The 13,256-nt window shown below is 40.7% G+C and overlaps 1 protein-coding gene across 1 annotated transcript; it reads left to right on the forward strand.

Moving 5' to 3' along the window:
- Positions 1-1,747: 1,747 nt before the first annotated feature.
- Positions 1,748-11,404, forward strand: LOC139445069 (actin-related protein 8-like). The gene is made up of 12 exons (XM_071226148.1): positions 1,748-1,843; positions 2,380-2,547; positions 3,047-3,157; positions 3,487-3,591; positions 3,929-4,102; positions 4,472-4,582; positions 5,404-5,519; positions 6,322-6,475; positions 8,060-8,299; positions 8,798-9,047; positions 9,445-9,611; positions 9,862-11,404. Exons 1-12 carry the CDS (start codon positions 1,784-1,786, stop codon positions 10,003-10,005), a joined length of 1,800 nt encoding a protein of 599 aa, XP_071082249.1. The 5' UTR covers positions 1,748-1,783; the 3' UTR covers positions 10,006-11,404.
- Positions 11,405-13,256: the final 1,852 nt, after the last annotated feature.

Below are 13,256 nucleotides of genomic sequence, written 5' to 3' on the forward strand. Positions count from 1 at the left end.
CGAACATTAATCATTTTTGCACTGTGAATATTTAAAAATATTAGCATTAGTATCAGCGAAAAAATGCATTAGTATATATATTCATTTTCTACTTAAGGAGGAATTATTTGCGAGAATAATTATAGATGTTTACCACCATCACCTGTTCATTTCGTTGGCATGCGGGGAACAAACAATTTCTAGGTCTTCGAAATGTCTGTTAGGAACGTAACTTAATATATTTAAAGCGATGACATGAAATAGCGACAGTAGATGGTACAGTTTGTTGGCAGAAAATATATATTTTACAGTCCAGTGCATTCGTCAATTTCGCTGTCTTGTAGTGTCAGTAGTGTGTACTGTATCAAAGACCGGGTGTCTGACCACCGTATGAAATGAAATCTTATCAATGTGGACTTTTTTTTTAATTAATTAGAAGTGAAAGTTCATTATACAATGATTCTTGCTCCAGATTCACCCTTTTGTTTAAATTAGCAAAAATAAGTCATTTCTTTCTGCAGAAGGCAGCATGTTAGAAAATGTTTACGACTAATCGGAAGTTGAAAAAATTGTTGACATTCACAATGCTTATGAGTTACATTTGAATGATTAAGTCACAGTTTTCAATGAAATATGGACAAATCTGGAAGCAAACATATCGTAGCATATTCTAAAAAATCTCCAACTTGCTATTTGGATACTAGAAATAGTTCAAAATTCGTAATTCATGAACGTTGGCCATTCTTGCAAGAGGGTATAGGTACATGAAAACCAGTGATGTCTTATCTAAAGTCTAGGCGAATCTCATCTAAAATACGATCGTTTGTGATCAGAAATTTGTATATTTTTATGGAGAGAGATTTGTATGTTTATTCATTTTGGTTTGGTTTTGTCATCGAAATTTGCTTCTGTTTGGAAACTTTACCCGTGCATTTTTTCTCTTGATTTCTGCACGGATGCACATACATTTGCGTCTTTGATTTCTGCTAGGATTTAAGTGACAAAAAATACGGCTTATGACTTGTAGATCAGAAAATACGATTTGACAATCAGGTATTAAAAAAGATAGTGCAAAGTCCCATGCATTGCTATAGGAATCATTAATGCACAGTAAAATGTTTCGATTGACAACTTTTGATTGAAGATACTATCGATTAAGTTTTTTATTGACATTTTTAGATACAGTAGATGAGGGTTCACTCAAGGAAGTTTCTGACATGGGCCCTTCATATGAAAAGTTCAAATATTCCCGAGGTACGCCCATACAGCACAATTTTAAAATGCCTCATTGTATTTGAAAATGTTGGCCTAGAATTATCAATGGTAGATAATTTTATTCAAGCAATACGACTTTTTCGATCCAGTGTTGTTTGCTCTTCCGGAGTGGACACGTTATCTGTCTACGAAATCGGTTTGAAAGGATAAACTATGCAAATCAGCATCCGCGATTACTCAGTGTATATAGAGATATATTGTAATGGATAAACGAGGGTGGCAAGCCTGCATAGCACTTTGGTTTCCTGTGAGTTGTTTCGTACATTGTTGAATACTGAAAACTCGTCCTGGTCTAATGCCATATATTGCCAAGCTACGATACAATTGTGTATTCTGATTTTCATAAGGATTCATCTTCAGCTTACAAAAGATTTTTATTCAGACCCTGAACTGGGTGTAAATGCATTATTAGCGGTACGCATACGCAGTAGATGAACGCGTTGTCCCCCTTAGTAAACACTGACAATCGTGACGTAGTACTCAAGCACATGTATTCACTGTTGGAAGTTGGCTGAACAGCTCAAGAAGAATGCCTCCTACTTCAGCCAAGAAGCCTTTTGCTCAACCAATACCTGACCCAATAATCGAGGTAACTACCCCACTGTGTAAACTTGGATGTTCACTAATATAAGCAATCTGCCACAGAACGAGTAACAAAGTTTAGGTCATTTTCATCAGTGACAATAACACCAAATCCCATACAGTAAACTACGGTTATAACGAACTCAAAAGGACTACGAATTTTAGTTCGTTATAACCGTAGTTCGTTATAAGTACATATACGGCATGACTACAGCAAGTAGTCGGGACCAAAAAGTAAGTTCGTTATATCCGTCAGTTCGTTATATGCGTGTTCGTTATAACCGTAGTTTACTGTACTTCTTAGTGTGATGTAGGTAGATGTATCTAACACTGATAATGGACGTGTATATTTTAAGTTGAACCGCTGAACTATTAATAATGACAATAGAACATATAAAATATGTTAGATGCATGTCGAAACACCAATAAAAACATTTGGTAAAAATGGATAATATATAAATATGATACATGTTATATTTTTTATAAATACATTGTATTTCAAGTTGATTGTAATAAATTAATTGCATGCTGTTTTGACTTTAGCCAATTCAGCCTGCTACGGTGGTAATTATTCACCCTGGCTCCTACAACCTGCGACTTGGCCGTGCGTCTGACCCATACCCAATCACGGTGCCTCACTGTGTTGCTCGCAGGAAGAAGGTACAGATTCCCAGAGTTCCAGAGTCCTGGTTGTTGCGCCCAGAATGTAATGTAAGGAAAACAATGTTGAGAGTTTCAGCGTTCATTAGATTTTTAATATATGCTTTGGATACATGCCATTCACAACACAGAGTTTGACTGGTAATTAATTTAATGGGTTAATATTTGGCAGATCAAGAAAAATTTGCTGTCATTTTCATATTGTGCACATGATAAGCCTCAAGGATACACTTTTATGAAGTCTTATTTTGAATTTTATATTCGTTCATTTTTATAGTTATAAATTGCTAATTTTGCCTGTTGAGCTACCTCTAATTCTTGGCATTGTAAATTCTCTGTTTCTATTTCATTATTATTAGAGGTATATCTGGAGACACACACCAAACAAGTTCAGTAACTCTGTTTTCTTGACATCTGTGTTATGCAAAAATTGCATTTAGTGAACAACATAAGTCTTAAAGGTTTTGGTGCGTATGCATCATGTTCATGTTGTTAGGGTTCATATGATCATGATGATATGTGATGGAGTCTATCAATTTCTGTTGCTCAGCATCCAGAAGCTAACCATCTGATGAAAACCGGTTTGAAAAATGCTGAGGAGGCTCTTCTCACCAAACCCAACTCAATGGGTGGTTACAGACAAACTACTTCAAACAGACAGGTAGATAACGGGTCTGCAGTGTATTGTGTCTGTCAGACAAGAATTATATTCATAACATGCAGAATTTTTTCTGAAAGCAGATTTTCATGAACAATTGTTATTGGGTTGTTTTTTTGTAGGTCGAAATGGGTAAATACAATCAGTGATAAATACACTCATGATCTCAAGTTGACATCTTGAAGTTGCAGTAGAAATACTCTTATCTGTTAATTTCTTTCCTTAAAGTAGATGATTGGTAGTTGTGATTTAAGTGTAAAGAGTGTTATTTGATATGATATATTTAATAATATATTTCCCACACAACTGTTCACTATGAAGATTTATTTCAGCATTTTGCATACAACCAGTCATCAAATGGAGAAAGGACTGATGTGATTTGTCCTTTGAAATGGACACAGACAGACAAGAAACCTGCCTGTATCATTGGAGAAGAGGTTTGTAGCCTTTTCATTTGGAGAGAGTTTGGTGTAAGATTCTAGAATTATATCAGCAGGGACATGTAGAGCGGGCTTCACACATTGTATGAGGAAAATTGAACCCGGTCTAAATTGTGCTCGTAGAATTCTGATTCTGGTTTCAAACATGGCCACCATTATGATTTCCAAATTCAGGTGAGCTTCAGAGCCTTGTGGACGCAACAGTAAATGTGTTCCGTCATAATTCAGTGATTGGTTAATAAATAACCGTTAGATGTATTATTCTTTCTTCGTTTTTTAAAGGAGATCCGTTTATAAATAACATACTGATCATCAACATTGCCTCTCTTTGAAGGCATTGTATGTGCATCCATCAGACAACTACACCCTGCACTGGCCGATGCGGCGTGGGCGCCTAAACCTCCACGGGGGACCATGTGGATCTCTAACATCAGTCATGGCTGACCTTGAGATCATCTGGAGCAAGGCATTGGAAACATATCTCAACATACCAATCAGGGATCTTAAGGTATTGATATCTATAGTATATGTTGTGCAGGTTTTTACATTGTATGATAATTGATATACTTCATGCTGCAAATTTTCCATGAAGAGTTTTGTCCCTTAGCTGTGCCAGGATTCAGTTGTGGTTACATCAAAGTGGTAAATGTCTATCTGTCTAAACTGCCATCATATCATTTATATGTTGTTGAAGCAGTACTAAGCCTAAGGGTTATTGACTGGGGCTTAATCTAAAGATCAAGTCAACTGGTCTGAATCTCCTAAACCACGTTAACAGGTTTTGTAAATTTTTACCTGAAACGTTTTGCTGAAAATGTGGTTATGTTTGAGTTTAATAAAGAACTACATGCCTGAGGACTACTTGTATTTGTTCCAGCACTACAAGGCCATCATGCTGATCCCGGATGTGTACACGCACAAGCATGTCAAGGCCCTCATGAACCTGCTCCTCGACACCCTCGGCTTCGGTGCAGCCTTCATTCATCAGGTCAGCAGGGCTTCAGGTTGATGGGCATATTCATAGGTCAAGTAGCCCATTACCTGTGACAGCAGTGGGCCAGACTTCCAGAAATTTGTAATAATGGACCTGTGTTGTATTTCACAGAGGTCAAAGACCTAAGTCCACATGCAATCTGCATCGCTGGGTCGGCAATAGTTTTTATCAACACAGATTTTAGCTTCTCAAGTTTGAATAAGTAATTTTGAAATGAATTTGAAATATAATATTAATTTTTTTTTAAAAAGTTTCAAATGAATCACGAGTTTCTTGTCTATAAGCAAATCAAGTTTTTGTGGGTAGAATTCCACAATATATTAAAGCATATATTAAAGCATATATTTCATAAACATGAATGAATGGCTAGATGTACAGAATGATGATCAAATAAATATTGATTTCTTTATGTTAACCTGTAATCCATGATGTCCACAATACCTGCACAGATTGCATATTCTTAGAAACTGATGATGTGTATGTTCTTTGTGATCCTTGCCTCAGGTTGGCCCCGTCATCCAAGGCGCCGCGATTCAATGTGCAGAGTTGCGTCCCTTGGGCATGCCAGAAACCTATGATTGTGGGTTCAAATCCCGGTTAACCCCGATTATGTTTCTAGGTTTGTCAGCACCATACTCATGTTTGTGGGTGTCACCTAGGTGATAAACGTCTGAGACCTGCATCACTTTGGGCTTTCCTCCCACATTAAGCTGACACACCGTGATATCACTGGAATACTGTTAAGAATGGCGTTAAACTTTGTGATCCTTGCCTCAGCTAAGCAGTGGCTCCACGATGTAGTGTTTCTGTTTCAGGAGTCTGTGTGTGCGACCTACGGGACGGGGGTTCCGTGTGCTTGTGTTGTTGATGTTGGGGACCAGAAGACCAGCATATCATGTGTGGAAGATGGTATTTCACACAAACCTACCAGGTACACGCATTTGTAGAATGGAACATTGACATGTGTCAATTTATATGCAGTTTGCTCAATTAACTAGTTTTATTGTTGTGAAAGCAACAGTGAGTGTTTGTTGTCTTCTGGATTGTTAACAAAGAGTTCCAAGGGAGATAACTCTAGGTACCATTTCAGAATACCATGTCAGTGGCCTACATCTGTATATGGCTTACAGTATAACATGCATTCATAGCGACAAAGACCTCTGTACCGAGTGTCATGAGGCAAGAGGGTAGTATGGTGGTCTTGTGGGTAAAGCGTTTAAGACATTCTCAAACTGGTATTATATTAAGAAATTCTTAGTGGTGCCCCAGCCACTATATCACTTAAAACATGCTTCAGTAGACCATGATTGACGATGCATACTCGACTTTGTCAATATGGGCTGTCTCTGTGGCCTGGTGGTAGGACGTCTGCCTGGAAAGTGGAAGGTTGGTTAGATCCCAGGTCGCGTCATACCATATGGTACTAAAAGATGGTACTTGTTGTAACCCTGCCAGGTGATCGGCATTAAGGGGCTAAAACAAGGACTGGTGGGCTCGGTGTCTCCGTATTCTGTGTCTGAGTGGGGTATTCATGTTAAACTGCGGCATGGCATCTCAGTGGGCTAGGACTATAAATCGGCATTAGTCCGGACTAGCACACGCGCCCACGCACACACACACACACACTTGCATGCACATCACTATATATGTGCAATAACCTTGGACGCGACGTTAAACCACATTGCACCTCACCTCACCTAGTCTACATGATGAGATGTTGCAACTGTCTTCAGACTGACGATGGAGTATGGTGGTTCGGATGTGACTCGGTGTTTCCGCTGGATGCTGCGCAAGAGTGGTGTGTCGCTGCCGGAGGTGGATCTGTCCATGCCGACTGACATCCTGCTGATGCAGGAGCTGAAGGAGTCGTTCTGCCACATGGATGTTGTGAGTTCCACGTTCTTTTATTTGTTTGATTGTTTGTTGTTTTACGCTGCACTCAGCTATTTGACGGCGCTCTGTAAATAAATATATGGGCTTGAATCAGAAAGTGAATTAGCTCATAATTGTGCGCATGTGTGCAATTTGTATGCATGCTGAAAAAGCTTCTATTGGTAGTTACGTGAGCTGTTTTACATTTGAGTTTTTGATTTAAAGCATGAGTTTCTGAACGCAAGTAAATTTAAAGTAATTGGGTTTTACATATTTTGAGGGGTATTTCATGCAAATATGCTGCTTATCTGTAGCTCTGAATATTTCACTTTGATGGACATGATTTACAGTAATTGGCAAGTGAAAAGTATTTCATTTTTATTCCATGTCTAAAAAATGTGGCGGAGGTTATTTTTCACTCCAGCTTTTGATTAACATTGATTAATAAAATCAGAATGTGTTGAAGGTGTGGATTGTGATGGCTTCCTGTTGCGTTACAATACCTAGCCTGATTATTATACACAGTGTCCTTTCATTTCGTTAAATTTCAACCTGTTTCTATTTTGGATTTTTTATACTGCCCGTTGTATGTCACTCAGATATTCTGTTGGCAGTTTTCTTTACATAGTTGAAGCATTGTTTGTATCGTGGTTCAATGCTCGCTAACTGATATCTCATGCCACGTCCTTGCATCACGAGGGGCTATGACAACAGCATATCATTTCATCACTGCAGAATGTGTTGTCATTGTGGTAGATCTTCATAAGTGTTATTCTGCAAACAACATCATGGTTGGAAAACTACTACTAAGCGTTCTCAATTCATGTGATAAATTTCTACTTGATGTGGTATGACTGTCACATAACATGTTGTCGTGACAACTAGTGGGTCTCCAGTGTCGTGTGCTTGTTGAGGAGTTGGCTGATTGGGTGGTTACAATGTGCATCCCTGGGATGCTTATTGATAGCTGGCATTGTACCTGACACTGTGGACTCTCAATGACTGGCTTGTCTATTCAAGGGCCACTTGTTTACCTGCAGCAGTAGCTAAAACACTCACTCACTGACTCACCCACTCTGTCACTCACTCACACACTCACTATACCCCACCCACTCGCTGACTCACTCACCCCACTGTTCTTCCAGGACAGATCACTCTCACTCTGTCATGCCACTGTTCTAGGATAGGTCCAGAATTGTGAACCACTTTCCAACCACCTACTCACTCACTCACTGACTCACTCACTCACTCTGTCATGCCACTGTTCTAGGATAGGTCCAGAATTGTGAACCACTTTCCAACCACCTACTCACTCACTCACTCTGTCATGCCACTGTTCTTCCAGGACAGATCCGGAATTATGAACCACTTTCCAACCACCTACTCACTCACTCACTGACTCACTCACTCACTCTGTCATGCCACTGTTCTAGGATAGGTCCAGAATTGTGAACCACTTTCCAACCACCTACTCACTCACTCACTCTGTCATGCCACTGTTCTTCCAGGACAGATCCGGAATTATGAACCACTTTCCAACCACCTACTCACTCACTCACTGACTCACTCACTCACTCTGTCATGCCCCTGTTCTTCCAGGATAGATCCGGAATTGTCAACCAGTTTCTACAGGTCCGGCAGCCCCAGAAGCCGATCATCAAGTACAACCTGCGTCTGGCGGATGAGCTGATCCTGTCTCCTCTCGGGATGCTCTACCCCGACATGTTCGCTGTGCAGGGCCAGCAGCTGGTCCGGGTGCAGTCCCGGTTTGATGGCGACGCCGTCGACCCCCATGATGAGAGCTACCTCCGACAGACACAGCGGGCCCAAAGAGACCTAGTATGCTCTGAACTGTAATGACTACAATAACAGCAATATTCCAGATAGGGTTTGAATCTGTCAGAGTTCTTAGACATGATAGAACATGTTTCACAATACAGTATGTATAACTATGTTATGAAGTGTATCATCATACCCCTAATATTTGCTATCATGTCCTGAGGGGCGGTCGGGTAACTAGTGCTTAAAGCATTCACTTGTCACGCCAAAGACCCGGGTTGATTCCCGACATGGTTACAATATGTGAAGCCCATTTCTGGTGTCCCCCGCCGTGATGTTGCTGGAATATTGCTAAAAGCGGCGTAAAAACATACTCGCTCACTCACTATCATGTCCACATGGGTGGTTCGATTCACAGATTAGGTCTTCCGGCTCCATATATCGCTTTAGGCGTCAAACTGACTTACAATGACAGTGACATCACAATCAAATGACATCACTTATCTCTCTGCCATTGAAGCTGGTTAGTTATACTCCGCCGTTCTGATCACTCTGCAGGCCAAGATGGGTTCAAAGAAGGAGAACCAGGAGTCTCGGGACGTGACGGAGAGCAGTCAGCTGGAGGACACTCAGCTCAGTCACTCCCAGATGGACGATGACTCGAACGATGCTCCAGAGACGTTGGCGCTGACGGAAACCAAGACTGGACGACGCCATGAGTTGGAGGAGGAGGAGGAGGAGGACACGGAACCCGTGGCTCAGCTGATGGGGGTTGACGAGGCTATACTACACTGTATAGAGCAGTGCGGTAAGATTGTCATTATTGGCACTGGCACTGGCACAATATGTTTACATCATATCAGACCCATGAAGATCCGGGGTAGAATAGGTCTTCAACAACCCATGCTTGCCGTAAAAGCCGACTATGCTTGTCATAAGAGGCAACTAATGGGATTGGGTAATCAGACTCGCTGACTTGGTTAATGCAGGTCATCGTATCTAAATTGCGTGGATCGATGTTCATGATGTCAATCACTGGATTGTCTGGTGCAGACTTGATTATGTACAGACCACTGTCATATAGCTAGAATATTGCTGAGTGTGGCGTTAAACAACAAACAAACAAACAATCATCATATCGTGTTGCATCACTTATTAATTCCAGGCCTATAATGAACAGTGATGAAATGAATGCTCCCTTACAGGAAGTGAGGATCTAAAGCGCAAGATGTACAGCTGTATAGTGGTGGTGGGTGGTGGATTGGCGCTGTTCGAGGGGGCACAGTCCTGGATCCAGCACCGGGTGTGGCTGCAGATGCCCAACCATCAGCGCCTTATGATGGAGAATATGGACGTTCTCACACGCCCAAAGGTTGGCAATCTTTTCAACCAGGATTTCAGCATAAAAAACAAACACACCTTCAACAATGTTTTTTTTTTTATCATGTATGCATCATATTTTTACTGAGGCATTTGTCGTGATGGGGAAAAGTCTGACAGGGAGGTCACTTATCTATATTATAAGACAAGATTCTACAAATATATGTTATTTTGACAAGATTCTTATTTCATAGTATTGAAGTCTTGCGAAATGAGTTTTATGTCACTTCCCTTGTTACCAGGACAACGACCCCCGTGTGGCCTGTTGGAAGGGGGCTGCAGTGATGGCATGTCTGGACACGACTCAGGAACTCTGGATTCGGCCCAAGGAGTGGCAGCAGTACAGCTGCAGGCTGCTTCGAGAACGTGCACCTTTCATTTGGTGATCTCATCTTTCCTGCGTTAGTGTTCCAACATACAACTTTAACAAGTACTGGTCTACTGTACAGAAGGGGCCCTGATTAATGGAGAGCCTTGTTGGAGTTCCGTTCTCCCGTACATCATGCTTGTCATTGGAGCCAATCACTGGGGAATGAGTGGTTCCAATGTGAGACTATCAAGCGTTATCATACGCAGAAAGTATGTAGCCATTGTTCACGCTATCAACAATTGGTTTGATTATTTCCTGGCTTGTAAAGAGCTGTAATGTTGCCATGACTTATTGAGGATTGCCCCTGATATGGTGGATAGAACATCTGACAGGGATGTCAGTGGTTCGAGGGGGCAGGGGTGGCCCAGTCGTCTAAGGCGCCGTAATTCACTGTGCAGAGTTGCATCCCTTGGTCACGCCAGAAACCTATGATTGTGGGTTCGAATCCCGGTTCGCTCCGATTATGTTTCTAGGTTTGTCAGCACTGTACCCGTGCTCGTGGGTTTCACCGAGGGGGTAAACGTCTGAGACCTGCACCACTTCGGGCTTTTCTCCCTCATTAAGCTGACATGCCGTGATATAGCTGGAATACGGTTAAAAGTGGCGTTAAACACAACTCACTCACTCAGTGGTTCGATACCCTGGCCGTGTCATACCAAAAGACATTAAAAGATGGTATTTGTAAAGACAAGGGCAAGCAACCGCACATACATGTGCTTTCAATGCGAGATCCCATTTCACCTCACTTCCTGATCTCCACTCACAAGAGGCACCTTGATACAAGTGAAATATTGTGGCGTAAAACGAAACTCACTCACAGTTCATTAGGAGGAAAGAATTGATTCATGGTGGATGATCAGGGAGTCTGTAATGGCAAGATTATTTTGCTAATGTTGACTTTGCTGTGGATGCAAGACTCTTTGATACAAGTTATTGCAAATAAAACCATCTTCACTTGAACTTGCAAAGTGATGTACAATCCTGAGGGTCTGGACATTGCACCGTGTGAAAATGAGACGGATCCTAGATATTAAGGTTAGGCTGTGCTGTGTAGTTGTATAAAGAAATAGAAATAAGATCTTTTATACTTGAGTAAGCTAAGGAGTGATGCATCATTTGAAGGATCTGTTATTCTGCCCTGGCACATTTGCTTGAGACTACCCATCTTTCAGTCCTCCACAAACCAAGCCAAGTGCATAGATCAGTGATCATGTCAGTCACTGGATTGTCTGGTCCAGTCTGGACTATTTCCAGACCACCCTCATATAGTTGAAATGTTGCTAGGTGTGTTGTTAAACAACAAACATCATGTTGTCAGAGCTGGCAACAAGCAGACTTAAAATAGGAATATTTGTTATTTTTCTTGTATGTTGTTAAATTTTTCATTCATTGTACATTAAAGTATGTCATTTGCACATAAACATGTTATGTGTTTTGCAATGAGGTCTGTGTGTTGTCTTTGATTGACAATGGGGATTCAGGGTTAGAATAGGTCCCCACCAACCTATGCTGGTTGTTGATTGGGTTGTCATGCTCGGGGACATTGTTGATGGTGTGCAATCCTACCCTGGCGGAGCAGTGGGTCACAGCTTTAAACAACAAATATTTGAAATAGTAGACAGGCAAGTGCCACAAGTTAATTGTGCGAAATAGAGATATAATGAGGTTCACTTCAAAAATGTATTTTGAAAAAAGAATTTGTAAGGACGTAAGGAACTGGCCTAAATGGAGATTGGGTGGTTCGTGGGTGATTTACTCAATACAGGTATTTCATGTTGGAGTGCAATCAGTCAGTTGTCTGGCCCTCATCTTGATATTTACAGCAAGTGTCATATTGTTTTGGTGTGGTAAATATCTTGTGCATATTAGGCTAAAAAAACGGTCTTGGTTCTCAGGCACCACCTGCATCAGCATAAAGTCACGTTTCGTTTTTATTGTCATTTTCAATAAAAACATAAAAATCCTAATGCTTTTAAAACAATGCGATCCAATATAGCATGCAATTACTTCCCTTTACATGTGCAATGCTTTAGTGCACATTTCGTGATATGGCCATGGTGGCAATAGGAGTCTGTATGCTTGTTATGTAGGGAGGCCCTTTCCCAGGTTGATGCTACACAACTGTTTATTTGGTTACATTCTAGTTTGAACAAAAAACCAAAACCAAAAAAACACTGCCTGCCCGCACTGTATTTTCAAAAGTTATTGTCTGAGAACCAATTCTTTTATTAACTTGGTAATTGTCTGATGGAAAACAGTGGTCCGGTCATTTCACGTGTGCCCTGTGGTTACTTACGCCCAGAGCTCCAGATAAGCTTTTGGTGTTGTGGGTATTTTACCCATGCATTTTAAAATCATTGGGTATCAGTAATTCTATCTGCGTATTCAAATTTCTGTTACCCACTAGTTTTTACACATGTGGGTATTTAAGTAAAATATTAAAAAACACTATTCATCTAGTCCCTGCAAACTGGTGTCGTGTGAGTTCGAGAGCTTTATAGGACTCAAAAATACCTCGATACTTCCACAAGAAAGTGTGATGGCAAATGATCATGATGTAACTGTCATCGTGGAGTTTGGCAAGGTTGGCGGAATGCCCGTTTTTTTCAAAATAGGTTGCTGATTTGCTAATCGAATACGCAGGGTTACTTCACAATATTTTGATGATACACACAAGTTTTATTTTTGTAGCGAATCTGTAATGTTCGTTGCTTATTTGATACGCTTGGATTATATTTAACTGTGTATTTCTGCATTTCTGATGCGTATTTTACGCAGTTACGCAGCTTATCTGGAGCTCTGATTACGCTGGTATATATCTTGTGCATACTAGGCTAAAAAAATAATAGTTTTGGTTCTCAGGCACCACCTGCATCAGCATAAAGTCACAGTTCATTTTTATTTCCATTTTCAATAAAAATATAAAAATCCTAATGCTTTTAAAACAATGCGATCTAATATAGCATGCAATTACTTCCCTTTACATGCGCACTGCTTTAGTGCACATCTCGAGTTATGGTCATGGCGGCAATAGCAGTTTGTATGCTCATGTAGGGAGGCCCTTTCCCAGGTTGATGCTATACAACTGTTTATTTGGTTACATTGAACAAGCAAAAAAACAAAAACCACTGCCTGCCCGCACTGTATTTTCAAAAGTTATTGTCTGAGAACCAATTCTTTTATTAACTTGGTAATTGTCTGATGGAAAACAGTGGTCCGGTCATTTCGCAGGTGCCCTGTGGTTACGCTGGGTTCGGGTAGATTCCT

This window comes from Haliotis cracherodii, unplaced genomic scaffold, assembly GCF_022045235.1.
Source record: "Haliotis cracherodii isolate W230 unplaced genomic scaffold, xgHalCrac1.p SCAF_6, whole genome shotgun sequence".
Classification (NCBI taxonomy): domain Eukaryota; kingdom Metazoa; phylum Mollusca; class Gastropoda; order Lepetellida; family Haliotidae; genus Haliotis; species Haliotis cracherodii.

Excerpts from the sequence above, each read along its gene's own strand:
- LOC139445069 (XM_071226148.1), top strand. The coding sequence starts at position 1,784 with ATGCCTCCTACTTCAGCCAAGAAGCCTTTTGCTCAACCAATACCTGAC. Across the intron at positions 1,844-2,379 it reads TACCTGACCCAATAATCGAG|CCAATTCAGCCTGCTACGGT; the intron begins GTAACTACCCCA and ends TTTTGACTTTAG. Across the intron at positions 4,103-4,471 it reads TACCAATCAGGGATCTTAAG|CACTACAAGGCCATCATGCT; the intron begins GTATTGATATCT and ends TATTTGTTCCAG.